This window comes from Mustela lutreola, chromosome 12 (assembly GCF_030435805.1).
Source record: "Mustela lutreola isolate mMusLut2 chromosome 12, mMusLut2.pri, whole genome shotgun sequence".
NCBI lineage: Eukaryota > Metazoa > Chordata > Mammalia > Carnivora > Mustelidae > Mustela > Mustela lutreola.
The window spans coordinates 89,216,601-89,231,804 of NC_081301.1; the positions used below are offsets into that span (position 1 = coordinate 89,216,601).

At 39.5% G+C, this 15,204-nt stretch overlaps 1 protein-coding gene across 5 annotated transcripts in view; it reads right to left on the minus strand.

Annotated features, from left to right (window-relative positions):
• CFAP95 (cilia and flagella associated protein 95) overlaps positions 1 to 13,549 on the minus strand; it is a 199,762-nt gene extending 186,213 nt beyond the window's left edge. For all 5 annotated transcript variants that reach the window (XR_009346437.1, XM_059142504.1, XM_059142506.1 and 2 more), the window contains exon 1: positions 13,315 to 13,549. Coding sequence is in view for 3 of the 5 variants with exons in the window: in XM_059142504.1 (XP_058998487.1) it covers positions 13,315 to 13,481 (167 nt within the window). In the remaining 2 variants the exon portion in view is untranslated. The remainder of the gene's footprint in view (positions 1 to 13,314) is intronic.
• Positions 13,550 to 15,204: the final 1,655 nt, after the last annotated feature.

Here is a 15,204-nt window from a genome sequence, read left to right on the forward strand (position 1 = left end):
AAACTCAGAAAGATCTTTTTGAGACAAAGTTCTATCAAAGCTGAGCCTTGCAGCAAAGTTTATCCCATTGTTAGATGCTCCCAGTGAATTAAGCTGCATTGAAGCAAACATCTGCCTAATGAGACAGTCAAACAGAAATTCCCAGGGTTTCTGATTTCTGTAACTACAGCAGTCTCAAAGTGATATTCAAGGTATTTATTATAAGAGAAAAAATAAAGAAATATAGCAGAACTTCATCGAAAGAATTGAGAGCAGGCTATTACCAGTTAGAATTAACTGAATTCAAATAAATAAGCTTACGAAATTCTTAAAAATTGTTCTTCCAAATAAGCCAGAAGTCTGAATTTAAAATCCTTTAACTGCTTGGTACTTAAAATATTCTTTGAGAGGCCCTTGGGTGGCTCAGGAAGTTAAGCATCCGATTCTTGGTGTGGTTCAAGTCATGATCTCACGGGTTGTGGTATAGAGCCTTCTCCCCTCTTCAAGCTCCGTATTCAGCAGGGAACCTGCTTGAGAATCTCTCCTCTCCTTCTGCTCCTGCCCTCTCCCCCAGCACTCTCTCTCTCTCTAAAATAAATAAATAAATCTTTTGAAAAAATATTCTTTGGCCTCTCAAACTTCTGGAACTAGGAAATGAACTGAGAAAGCCAAGCAGTTTCACAGGAAGACATAGTCACAACAACATCCATTGTAGATGTGCTCAAGAATAATAGAAAAGACCACACACAGGGCAGAGTCAAGGGCCACAGAGGACAATGGGAAAGGGAAGCTGCTTCCAGAAAGCAGAATGGGGGTCTAACAAAGAACATTCCTAACACCAGAATAGGGTTCTGTGTGCCACACCTGATTTAAGAATGACTATGGACAAATGACAGTCCCATCTCTTCCATCCTTCTTTCTGAGCAAGAGTGCTTATTACAGCTATCTTGTCCTTGTCTTACCATCATTCACTGGGAGCAGAAAATTTGTCCCTTTCCTATATGGTTTTCTGAATCACATAGAGCTACATCTAGTCTACAGCTACACTTAGTAGAGAGATAATAGCATAACACATAGAGATCTTGAAATTTTGACCTGTGACTGGATAGAATTGGGGTCATTATCCTTGAATAAATAGGTGAACATAGTATGCACATGGAGTATGAAGCCAATATTTGGTGACTATCTAAATTCAACTTAAAGTGCACATAGAACTTTTATAAAATTAAGAAAAATATTTTAATTATGTTTGAAAGATATAAATGACAACTCAATAACACTAAATATTTATAACACATTTTTTAAAAAGATCCTTTTTCAATCTGAACATACTTAAACACTTCAAAGATCAAAGATCAATATAAACTTAAACTGTTGAATTTCTAAAAACTACCAATAAATTGAAATACTACTTATAGGAAGATTATAACTATAGCAGTACCCAGAAAGAAATTCTAAGCTTTAAGGACTTATATCAACAAAAATGAAACAATGAAAATAAGTAAAACATCTAATTCAAAAACACAGAAAAAAGAACAAGCAAGCCAAAAGAATCCAGAATGACATAATAATTCAAGATAAAAGTGTAGTTAAATGCAGAATTAAATAAGTTAGAAAACTGAATAAATGAGTAAGTAAGCAAAACAGGCACATCTCAAAAATCAAGAAAAATGGCAAGGGAGACATAAACAGAGTAGAGGAATATAATATCCACATTGTGGAATATTATTAGGCAATAAAAAGAAATGAACCATTGATACTTGCTACAACATGGATGAAACTTGAAAACATTATGCTAAGTAAAAGAAACCAGTCACATAGAACCATATATTATTTTATTCCATTCATATGAAATGTCTAGAATAGGCAAATCTATAGAGACAGACAGTAGGTTAGTGGTTTCTAGAGCTTAAAGGGATTCAGGATGGATACCCAACTTTTGCATCAACATGAACGGGACTGGAGGAGATTATGCTGAGTGAGATAAGTCAAGCAGAGAGAGTCAATTATCATATGGTATCACTTACTTGTGAAACATAAGGAATAACATGGAGGACATTAGGAGAAGGAAAGGAAAAGTGAAGTGGGGGATATCGGAGGAGGAGATGAACCATGAGACACTGCGGACTCTGAGAAACAAACTGAGGCTTTTAGAGGAGACGGGGGTGGGGGGAATGGGTGAGGCTGGTGGTAGATATTAAGGCAGGCATGTATTGCATGGAGAACTGGGTGTTATATGTAAACAATGACTCTTGGAACACTACATCAAAAACTAATGATGCATGGTGACTAACATAACACACAAAAAAAGACCAATAAAAAAAAGGAGTTACAGCTAAAAGGAACAGAATTTCTTCTTATGTTTAATAAAATGTTCTAAAATCAATTGTGTTGGGGCACCTGGGTGGCTTAGTCATTAAGTGTCTGCCTCCGGCTCAGATCATGATCCCAGAGTCCTGGGATCTGAGCCACCAACCCCCACCCCAGCACTGGGCTCCCTGCTCAGCGGGCAGCCTACTTCTCCCTCTCCCACTCCCCCTGCTTGTGTTCCCCCCTCTCTCTGTCTCTCTCTCTCCCTGTGTCAAATAAATAAACAAAATCTTTAAAAAACAATAATAAAATAAAATCAGTTGTGTTGATAGATGGACAACTTTTTTTAAAAGATTTTATTTATTTATTGGACAGAGACAGAGACAGCAAGAGAGGAAATACAAGCAGAGGGAATGGGAGAGGGAGAAACAGGATTCCCGCTGAGCAGGGAGCCCGATGCAGGGCTTGATCCCAATGTCCTGGGATCATGACCTGAGCCGAAGGCAGGCGCTTAACGACTGAGCCATCAAAGTCCCCTCGATGGACAACTTTTAAAAAATATATTTTGTTTATTCATTTGAGAATGAGATAGCGAGAAAGCACAAGCAGGGGAGAAAGCAGCCTACCCACTGAGCAGGGAGCCCAATGTGGGGGTTGATGCCAGGACTCTGGGATCATGACCTGAGCTGAAGGCAGATGCTTAACTGACTGAACCACACAGGTACCCAATGATAGATGTGCAACTTGGTCAATAAACTGAAAGCCACTGAATTATATACCTTAAAAGGATGATATGTGTAGTATGTGAGTTGTATCTTAATAAGGTTGTTAAGAATAGGAATAGCCATCAAAATAGAAGAAAAAATCTAAAAGCAGTAAAGACTACTTTCCATAACTCTATGCAAATATATTTGGAAAGCTAGATGGCACACATAACCTTTTATGAAAAGCTGTTTACTAAAATTGTCCTCAGTAGAGACAGAAAGCCTAAATAGGCAATTCCCAAAGAAGAAACAGAAAAAGGTGTCAAGGAAAAAAGAGACTTTTCCATCAAAGAGCACCATGCCCAGATGATTTTATTATGGAAGGAAATTTCTTATTTGTACCTTACTATCTAGCGGGATGTTTGACATGCCTTGATCTCCTTAGGTGTCAGAGGTACAAGAGTAAAGATGGGGCCGAGAAGACCTATAGTGGAGCAAATTACATTCACCACATTCATTTTGACATAAGTTTAAAACAACCACCAGCAGATTTTCCTAATTGTTTATATTTATTTTAAGATTGTTTAACATACAGGGGAGCCTGAGTGGCTCAGTCAGTTAAGCCACTGACTCTTGATTTCTGCTCATGACCTTAGGGTTACAAGATCAAGCCTCATGTCTGTCTCCATGCTCAGGAGGGTGTCAGCTTGAGATTCTCTCTCTCCCCTTCCTGCTGCCCCTCCCTTCAATCTCTCCCTCTCCTATAAATAAATCAATCTTGAAAAAAGGATTGTTTAATATACAAAATAACGCCTCTAAAAACCAAAACAAAAAAATATACAATCTATCCAGACTAGATTTCTCTACTATATCATATTCCTTTCAAGGTCTAGAAAGGACACCACAATATGTTAAGCTATAGGAAATTGTCTTAAGTGAAATTTGGGTTACTTGTCGGCATGCACCCCTACAGCGAGAACAGGTGCCACTGAGCTCTGAATGCTCAGGATTATTATGCAGTAATAAATAAGAATTCCTTTTCTGTGATGATCTATTAGGAGATTTGCTGTTTACGCCCTTGGTATGAATGACTATATGTAAATTTAGCTAACCTGAATGTGTTGGCCTAAGATATATATTAGCTGTTGTCCCCACCCATCTGGCCATAGAGTTATGGATATGTAACTCAGGCATCATATAGACAGATGATTAAATGCTATTAAGATGCTGTGACCCTCCCTAGAACCAAAAGTCACAATTCTTGTAATCGCACACTTGACATCACCAGAGACTGGTAATAATGTGATTAAAACTGCCCACACCTATTACCAAACACTCCAGTGGAAGGGGTGGTAATGCTTTCAGTTGACAACTAACTAATGTGCCATCTTTAGTTCTCCATGTGAACCCTAGGAGCTAGAACCTCCTCCTCTAGCAAACTTGACCTGGTCCAGTAGGCTTAAGTGCTCCTCTTGGATGTTCCCAGGATGCTCTTTCGCTTACCCTGATCCTAGTATGCATAGCACATAGTATTTGCCTGGCCAGCCTTCCCAACTCCTGTCTCACAGTAAACTTGACCTCATTGTCAAATCCCAGACTCAGCAGAGTGCCTGCAACATAACAGTGGTTTAATAAACATATTTTTTTAAAACAAATGCTATTTTTAAAAAAGAACTATTTAGAAATAAAAATATTTTTAAGTGATTTTTTTTTCAAAAGTTGATTTAATGTTCCTGGCTCCTTCTTGAGCATTTCAGTATTTTTCCAAGTGTTTAAAAAAATTCTGAGAAGTCATTCATACATATTAATTTCAAAATATTCTTTCTACCACTTTATTTTTATTTTTTAAAGATTTATTCATTTGGCAGAGATAGGGAGAGAGCAAGAGCACAAGCACAAGGGAGATGGAGAAGCAGGCTCCCCGGTGAGCAAGGAGCCCCACCATGTAGCGCTCCATCCCAGGACCCTGGGATCATGACCCAAGCCAAAGGCAAACACCCAACCAACTGAGCCACAAAGGCACCCCTTCTTCCTACCACTTTCTAGAAAAGAAAGCTAAATTCTTTGCGATAAATAAATAATGTCAATTCTTTCTTTTGATTAAACTTAGAACAATCTGATTGGGGATCTAACATCTTACCAAAGAAACATAATTCTTTTGCCAATTAATGGTTGATGCATCAAAACTTAGTTAAGTTAAAATAAAGAAATAACACTGTATGACTCATAACATTAAAATATAATTTTGTATTTCAAAATGAAATAAGGGAAACAAGTAGTAAAAGCTTAGTGTCTAGCAAAAACAATAATACAATATTCAAATCTACTCAGAACTAACTTTTTCAAGGCATTGTAAAAATATATTTATCTAATATCTACACAAGATTTCTGTTTTCTGTCCATTATACCTGAAATCAATATTTTAAAAGTGTATTGTGTAGGTGCTGGTTAGGTGGGGTGGTGAAAGCTTAAAGTCGAAGTGAGAGCCAATGTAGGAAATCCCTAATATATTAATGTGTATACTCTAAATTTTTGCTATAAAAATGGGTATTTGGAACATGGAGTCCATTCTCTACTACAGTAGCTACCTATAGGATATAGCAGATAGAGTAGCTATCTCTAGGATAGAATGGGATACAGTAGATATCTATAGGATTTTGAGCTCAGCACTCCTTTCTCCTGGGTATATCCATCTCATCCTATGGTTATTGGAGAACTGACATAATTTCTGTCTAACCCTGCCCATTTGGATGACCCCAAATAGATCCAAGAATGCACATCTAACCTGAAATTTTTGTATGCAGAACTGAAAATTCCTTAACACCAATGTTTTGTGTGTGTGTGTGTGTGTGTGTGTATGTGTGGATAAAAATATAAGATAAAAATTCCAGAATTGCAGCAGCCATGTTTTCTGCAGTTTTCAATGATAAGATGAAGCAAACACAAAAAGAGGAGGAGAGAGGAGAAATTAAACGAGACCTGTTTGTATTTGCCTCTTCTATTCCAGTTATTCCTAAGGTGGAGCTGCACCTCTCTCTTCCTTCTTAACTGGTGATCAACCACTCCATGTGACCTGATTCATTCTCTTGCTTCCTTAGGCTAGTGTAAGCTGAGTGTCTGTCACTTGTAATCAAAAGAAGTCTGACCAGTACACAGAAAATCGTACCAAGAGGTGGCTTCCTTGGCCAACTCAGAGGAGTTTATCTAATTATACTAGCTTTAGTGCTGTTAAAAAAGTTGAGCCCACCACACTTGGGTGGCTCAGTTGGTTAAGTGTCTGATTCTTGATCTCAGCTTGGATCTTGATCTCAGCTCAGGTCTTGATCTCAGGGTAGTGGGTTCAAGCCCTGTATTGACCTCCATGCTTGGTGTGGAGCTTACATAACAACAACAAAACCTTGAGTGCTGAGCCTGGTTATCACAGTGTCCATAGACTGAACATCGCCTTTACAAAATGTCACTAGGCCCCACATTCTTCTCACATCCTCGCTCATGCCCCACACCTTTACCTATCCTGAGGAGTGGTCTTCGGTGGTTCCTATGGCCCAGGTGGGAGATGGTCACCAGAGTAAGCAGACAGTAGGCTCAGGCAAAGGCACTTGTATACAGAAGTGGTCTTTCCTACTCCAAGTGCATGCACATGTAGAAATGCCTATCCTGTAACATCCTACCTTACAAGGGTTCATCTTGCAAGCAAAACTTGCAAGACGCTTTATTTTGGCTGCCAGTTAAGCAAAACCTCACATAAAGGTCAAGGCACAAGAATTCTATAACTACCAGTTTTCAGGAAGAGAATTTGGCTGAAATTTCATAAAAGAGAAAAGCATTGAAAGAAAAATTCAGTCAGGGCAAAAGGATGTACGGTGTCCTGGATTTCATTTTAAAAATAGAAAATAAGGTGCTTCCCCCCCAAAACTACTACATTCAAAGTCATTTGTGAGTATGTGCGTATGTTGAGGAACGAGAACGTAGAACTAGATTAAAAATAACTGCGGCGTAGGATCTACCATTATAGAACTGAGACAAGAATGAAAGGGTGGTTAATCCGAATGAATGTGAACAACATCATCCTTTTTACCCAACATAAAACTAGCAATTAAAAAGATATTTTAAAAAGACTCATAATAAACCATGAAGAGTGACTCAGACTCTAAAAGAGATGAAGCGCTGTGTCTACATTCTGATCATTTAGAGAATGTTTGCTTCAGGGGAAAAGCTGTAGGAAATGATATCAAATTTTTAAAAGTAATTTTACTTTATTCTTATTATGAAGATAATACATGTTCATTATGGAAAATGTAGAGGTGGCAAAGAGGAAAAGAAAGGCAAATAATCCACAAATCTAACTACCATCCAGTAAGATAAAATCCACAAATCTACTACATCCAGTAAGTATTTTGTGTTATGGTGAAAGTCCTTTCAATCTATTTCCAATCCATTTCGACATACACTTTTTTTTTTAAGATTTTATTTATTTATTTGTCAGAGAGAGAGAGAGAGAGAGTGGGCATACAAGCAGGGGAAGCAGCAGAGGGAGAGAGAGAAGTAGGCTCCCCACTGAGCAGGGAGCCTGATGTGGGATTTGATCCCAAGACCCTGGGATCATGACCTGAGCCGAAGGCAGACACCCAACTGACTGAGCCACCCAGGTATCCCTCAACATACACCTTTAACAAAGGAATTCATCACATCTGGTTTTTGTTTTTGTTTTTTTTACCTACAGTGAGACTGTACTTTGAAATATTCATTTTTTTTTTTACTTTTCTTTGCTTAACTCTGTAAGATAAACTTTGCTTGAATAAATCAGAGGCATCCACATTTTTCTTGGGAAGACTTAGGGTTGTTTTGACAGGAGTATGAAGGAAAATAAACGTGGCTGATTAACTTCTAACAAAATGGAATTTTTGAGTTCTAAGTAAGATATTTTTCTTGAAAGTCACTGTGGAGAAAGAAAAGGATGGAATTTCTTAAGCTGCTATTAACAAGACTCAGAAGCTCCCAAACATAGCTCAGATAGGGTGACCTTACAATTTATCTTTCTCTCCAGATCATTTTAGAAAGTGAAAGAAAAGGCTTTGAGTATCCAGGCCAATGGGAGTGAACTCTCCTAGGAAAACCCCAGCATGCACACACCCTCTCCACAGGGTATTTGATGGAAGCTGCCAGAGGGCAGAGGCAGGGCTGCTGTGTTGAGGGATGAGGTGTCCCTATCACAGGGGCTGTGGGTAACCAGCCTCAGTCAGGGACGTGACATGGGGATCTGTAGTGCCAGCAAGAGCCAAAGTGGAACTAAGTCCATGAGCAGAGACATAGGGTCCTCAACAAAGTGGATTAGTCACGAATTCACCAGAAGCAGCACCAAAAGTTGGACAAAGGGTGACGTGAGCAAGAACAAGGACCCACACATAATCTGGGGGCCTCACTCCCCATCACCAAAATAACATACGTCAGTCCCTCACACACACAGATGCGACTGCGGAAAGGACAGTGTGGAGGATGAGGGACTCAGAAATAGTGGGCACCATTCTGAAAGAGACTATTTTAAATTATAACAAGCTGTTTAAACTTGAAGAGACAGATACCCTTTAGTTGGCAAGTTTGAATTTGTTCCTAGTAACTAACAATTGAAAAGTCATGAAGATCCATTTTAGAAAATATATCTTATATGTGCATCTGAATTGTGTGCAAATTTCTAATTCTGCTACCTACTCGATGGTGAATATATTTGCATGTCATTGGTCTACTATTACATCATCTCAAATGGTCACATGATATTGTGATTTAGAATTTTTTTTTTAAGCATGAGTTAAGAAACAAAAATATCTCTTTAAAATATAAATCTTCTTAGTACCTGTCAGTCCCTGATAAGTTATGCACTGCAAGTAGGAAGAGCATAAGTTTAGCTCCCAATTTTAAATTCTTCACCATTCCAATCAGAAGAAGAGTACATCATACTTCTCTAAGCTCACTTATACAGAGGTAAGCAAACACGCTTCAGTGTTGTCCTATTTGATCAGGATCATGGCTATGAGAATCTATTCTGGTTTTATTATGAATTTTGCCATCCTATAGACTTGTACCTCTGGGCCTTTCTAAAGCATAAAATAGAGGGTCCCAACCCAGTGCCTTTTGGGCTTGTGTGTGTGTTCATTCTATCAGCTCATTTGTTCATTTCCTTGATGAATGTTAATTGAGTACCCACTGTGTTCTTACCCCTTGCCCTGAGGCTTGCTCTTCTCACTTTTCATTTTGACCCAAAAAAGCCTCTTTAAAGGCTCTTCTCTCTTCTTTCCAAAGTCTATGCTGCATGCATGGAAACCACATAAGCAAACTTATTTAAAATGTACATAAAATAGGAGTTAATAAGCATTCAGTTGAGAGCCTGAGCTGTTAAAGGTAGGAGGTGGAGGCTTGGTAGAAGGGGAAGCATTTAAGGATTTCAAAAAAGAGGCAGGCTGCACCATATAGTTACTACAGGGCTTTTTGATTTGCCTTTTCATCCTGTTTTGTGAGTGTGTATTAGAGATATGAGGAGAAGGATGCAGGCTAGAGAAGGTCTGGGTCACCCTAGCTTGGCCCTGAGCCATGTGAAGGACTCCAAATACTGCCAGGTTAGTCCCTGAGAAAGTCACTGATTAAATACAGGAAGAATGATGCAGCATATTAGAAAATGCATCTCTATTTTCTTTGTAAGTACACTAATGATACCTTGTGGGCTTGAAAGCGGGCTCTCCTCTGATCATGGAGTACCTTAAATATACCTGAACTCCCTCTTCAGACAGCACAATAAATTGTAAGTCCGAAAAGCATCATAGAAAGTTCTTTAATTTCTTTCCCCAAGCCAAATGATTTTATGTAGAAATCTGTAAAATTACGAACTTTCCTACCCCACAGTTAACACTGCATTCTATTTTTCTTCCTTTTTTTTCCTTTCTCTTTTTGTTTTCTTATTATGGGGGGGGGGGGCGGTAAGGAAGGGAAGAGTAAAATGCACAGGCTCTTTAATTAGGGCTTAGACAGAGGAGAAAAGTAATTGAAATATACTTAAAATTAACCTGAGCTCTTAAAACTCTAGGTGTCACCATGGAGACCAGAGCACGAACTGTCTCCATGGAGACTCGAATGAATTTGGGGGCTTTAAATTATCATCACTTATTACCTGATGTCGATTTAGGCAATGAAGAGATGAGTTAAAATACATATATAAAAATATAAGAAGTAGCCTCACATCAGGGAATTTATTAAGGACAAATCTAGTTGTTCTTATTCTTAGTATTCCATTATTCCAATGAATGGGAAAATACTCCAAGAGAAGATTTCCCCCCAACTTGGAATTTCTTATGGAATCACCTAATAGTATAGCTTTACAAATGCTACAGGAATGACTAGAGAAAAAGAACTAGAAAAGGCCTCTCTCATTCAGAAGCGTCAGTGTGATACAGGTGATACTGGCGCTATCCATCATTGCAGCTGTAAAAAAGAGATGGTGTCCAGATGTCTTATTCCAGTACTGCCCCAGAGACACTTTTAACATGACCATTCTGTGCATATCACTTTAGCAGGTCTATTACATACAACTGTTTTTAATATGTGGAATGAAGTCAGACTGTTGTATTTCATGCAACCTCAAGAGAAACACACAAATCATGCAAATGTTTAAACTATATAAGCAGAGGTAAATCAGAATTTTTCCCAGTTACAGATTCTACTTTGTAAACTTAAAGGTAAAGTCATTTAATTGACCAAATACTCAGTTGAGAGGTCACTTGGAAGGTATATCATAGATAGTAAATATTCATTGATTAAATAAAAATCACTCATAAAAGATTAAAATTTAATAAGAGTTTTAATATATAATAAGTCATTAGAAAACAAATAATTACAACCAGAATGCATTAAAAACAAAACAGCTGATCAGATTATTCATTTGGAAGTTTATATAATTTGAACTTTGTCTTTTTTTTTTTTTAAAGACAAATTTTGGAGACTGCTTGGATATGGAAAGGAAGCAAGGATGCTAACTGCACAGCCAGCTCAAAGCAATCAAGTATTTCTCACATTTTATGATCAGTTCTCATTATTTAAGTTGTTATATTCTATAAAGTTGTCACAAATAATTAGCAGATACTGAACCACTGCTCCTAGGGGAAAGAAAGAAGTAGGTTCCTATGAGCCCCTGCTCACATTTTCATCAACCAATCAATATAAAACCTGCTTTTACGTATGTCTCTGTTTAAAAATACCTTATTTAATATCTTCTGCTGATTCTTTCACATTGAACTCACAGCCAACAGTACTGTAACTCGTGACTGAATGCTTATGTGATATGTATTTTCTCCACAAGGCACATCACAGCCTCCTTGCACACAACACTAGATAGCACTCCAGCAGTATGGGGGCTCTATCAATAATGAAATCACCAACGAAAAGCAGAAAAAGGCTAAATAGACCATGAAAAAAAACCCCTACTTGTTTATAGTATGAGAGCTGAAACAAAAGTGTTGAGGGGGTGTGGGGGTGGGGAGTGACTAAAAAACTTTGCCTCTCCACACATGTTCATAAATGACCATGAAAGTACCTTGAGTATTGATTTGGGATTATAAATATATTTTACCAGGTAGGCAAATTCACAAATACAGAATCTGCAAATAATGACGATCAACTGTACTTGTGGACTAAAGAGAACTATTTCTATTTCCCTATGAGGTTGCTTCTTACTATTCCACTGCACTTGCCTGTGAGTGCAATGTTCTCTTTTGTTTATCTGTGGAGCTCCTATTCTTCCTTCTAAACCCTGCTCAGGAAACCATACATACACACAAACCTCTTCCTGTTACCTTTACCTCTTATACTCCTCTCTATTTTGCACAGATCAAATTATTCTGAATTTAATGGCATTCTCCTTTACAGATCTATGAAATTCCTTGAGGTCCATGACCATGTCCTAATACCTTTACTGTGCTAAGTGCCAGACTACATGTTAAAAGGTGCTTCACATACAATACCATGTTTAATCTTACAATAGACTTAACATCTCCATTTTATAGTTGCAGAAACAGAGGCCTAGAGCAGTCATGTGACTTGCCTTATCACATGCTACAGAGTTGATACTCCAACCTACAGTCCAAGTGTTCAACCATTATATTATCCTAAAAAATTATTATTAGCTACCATATATTTTTGACTGCTTACTATATACAGGCATGGTAATAAATGCTTTAGACAAATTAACTCACTGAATCCACTTTACCTGACTCTGTGTCTCCAACACATAGCAAAGTGCATGACACATGAATGTTGAATTTACTTCTTCCTGTTCCCAAATGTTCTTTCTAAAATTAATAGCGTAAGAACACTCTACATTTTTGCAGTGACCATAATGACTTTCCATGTTAGACCACATTTCACCCCCACCAAATTCATCATCTTCTCATGGATATTCTTCTGTGGTTTTGCTATTGATGCCCACAAGTCATGGTAGGACAAAAGAGAGCAGAAACACTGTCCACTTGAAAAAGGTCTTTAACAATAATTTCTAATAGTGATTTATATTATGACCTACATCTTTATAGAGTAACAAAATCATGGAAGAGCTAAGTGTTTTGCTTGAGGTCTATGAGGGGAACCCCTGTATGAGGCTAAAAGGGGGATTTTCTACTTCATAATAGAGCTCTGGATTCCAAATCTATCTAGCCTCTCACGCTGAGTTCAAAACAGGCAGAGAGCCAGTTTTAGGGATAAGAATTAAAAGGGGGGGCTCGTTGGAAAAGCGGGTAGGCTGTAGAAAGTTTGCAAGACAGAAGCCGCAGGGTTCACACATATTACGTGAATGAAGGGGATCAGGAGGGTTTCGACTAACTCAGCACCCTCCTGCTGTCCCCTAAGGGACCCTTCCTTTTAAGAGTAAGTAATGTTATTTCAGAAATGTGATTTCTAGGCCTCACCTGCATAGACTGTGAGAGTGATGTATGACCTCTGGTGGACTGGGAGCTCTGCAGCAGGTCTCAGTGTGTCTGGGGAGCTGCTCTTGGAGGCTTTCCTGTCTCTTCCTGTGGCCCCAAACGCTCGCTCCCACCCTCTTCATCTCTCCTATGAAGATCTTTCTTCTCCTTCTTTTTTCTCCCTTGTCCCCTCTCCCAGTTCCCATCTTTCGTCTGTCTCACCTCTTCCTTTTCCCTTTCTCTGCTCTTCTCTCCCTCTTCATCCATTCTCTTCTTCTCTGTTTATTCTATCCTCTCCACCCTTGCCCTCCTTTGTCTCCTCCCCCCCCCCCCCCCCGTCCCTTCCCCCAGCAGTCAGGAACTGCAGAGAGCTCGCTCACCAAGAATACACCAACACGGGTTTCGAGTACTTCTTGTGATGGGAGCGGAGGGTGAGGGAGCCCTTGCGCTCCAGCAAGTCCGTGGGTCCGAGCTCAAACCAGTATTGCCTACTGCTGCACCAGTCCTGGCAGGAGCTGCCAGAACTCTCCATTGAGGCTGGCCACATTCAGACCTCAGAGGATTTCTTTCTGCACCTATTCCTCTCCCCACGCCAACACCGACCAGGATTCAGGATTCGGCGTCTCTCGTCTCCTGAGCAACCTGGGGCGGGGTCAATGGAGAGGGCGGGGCCGGTGGAGGGGCGGGTCCCTCAAACCTAATAGATCTGGTTTCCAAGACCCGGTAGGCACTGATTAGAAAGAAACTACAGGGGCGCCTGGGCGCCTGGGTGGCTCAGTCGGTTGAATCCTCTGCCTTCAGCTAGGGTCATGATCCCAGGGTCCTGGGATCGAGCCCCGCATCTGGCTCCCTACTCAGCCGAGAGCCTGCTTTCCCCTCTCTCTCTGCCTGCTTCTCTGCCTACTTGTGATCTCTGTCTGTCAAATAAATAGATAAAACCTTTAAAAAATAATAATAAAAAAAAAAGAAAGAAAGAAACTACATTTCCCAGAATGCAATGAGGATAGCGACCCACCTACGGAGAGGTTGAGAGGGACGCCCCTCCGCCTCCTGGGATTTGTAGTTTCGCCCTATCACCAGCCTAATCCTCAGAGTGGCCGGCTGACGTAAGGGGGACGGGCGGGTCAGTTAAGGACTAAGGGGACCTGAGCCCAGAGCAGTTCGGCTCCGGCCGTCCTTGCAGAAGTTCTTTTTACCGTCCATCATCTGTCGTCACCACACCTTCTACTTATAAGCATGTAAGTTTAACCCAAAGGGAGCAAGAGAACACGCCTCAAACCCTAAAATGTGTCATTTATACATGAGGAGGAGCAGAATCAGCAAATCAGCTAAAAAGTCTGGGGATGAAAAAACCCTCATTGATTCTGGTTTCAGCTAATTTCCCAACCTTTTTGAGTTTCTTCCTCTGAAAAAACAAAGTAGAAGATGGGACCAAGGAGGGGGCAGGGTGGACACAAGAATCTGAGGTCCCTTCAGGCTGTAACGCTGAACAGACCCAACCTCCAGGTACAGCTTAGGACTCCAGGGCGTTCAGCTCCCCGAGACCTGCCAGTTCTCATTTTCGCATTTGATATTTTATGACAACACAAATTCATCACATTATTGTGTTGTTTAATATGTGACAAGGAGATTTCAAAAAGATTACCTATGGCATTGCTTTCAAGAAATGATTGGATAGCTGCCTTCCAGAAGGAAGGTGCATATTTTATCTTTGACTTTCCAAGAGAAGAATATTTAGGTATCAGAATTCTCCCCAACTTAGTTGAGCACCATAAGGGCATTAGTGGACTTCATCATGGCCATCCCTCTGACCTGGAATGATGCTTAGTATATGGCATCATTTCAGAGTATGAGTGAACAAATGAATTGGGTACTTTAGATTTACTTGGGCTTCCATAAATTCTTACTTTATGAAGACCACATGTACACAAAAATTCAAACTTAAAAACACAAGAGACATTTCACATTACAAACGGATTCTATAGTTTGCAAAAGATTTATTATAGTACTCCTATAAATAATGAAGTATTATTCTGGATCAGTTTTCACAAATTTGATTACACACAACTACTAAGTGCTTCTCTGTGGCCTGTGGTACCCAGTGTGGGCGCCAGTGGTATGCTCAGGCCCTTATTTTACTGGCAGCCACAGTTAAGCCACGTTACTTAAAACCAGATAAATAGTCCACTGTCACCAGCAAAGTGCTAGTAGAGTACTGAGTGCTATTTTAGCCCATTTGTTCCTGAAGAAAGGAGAAAGAAAAATAGAAA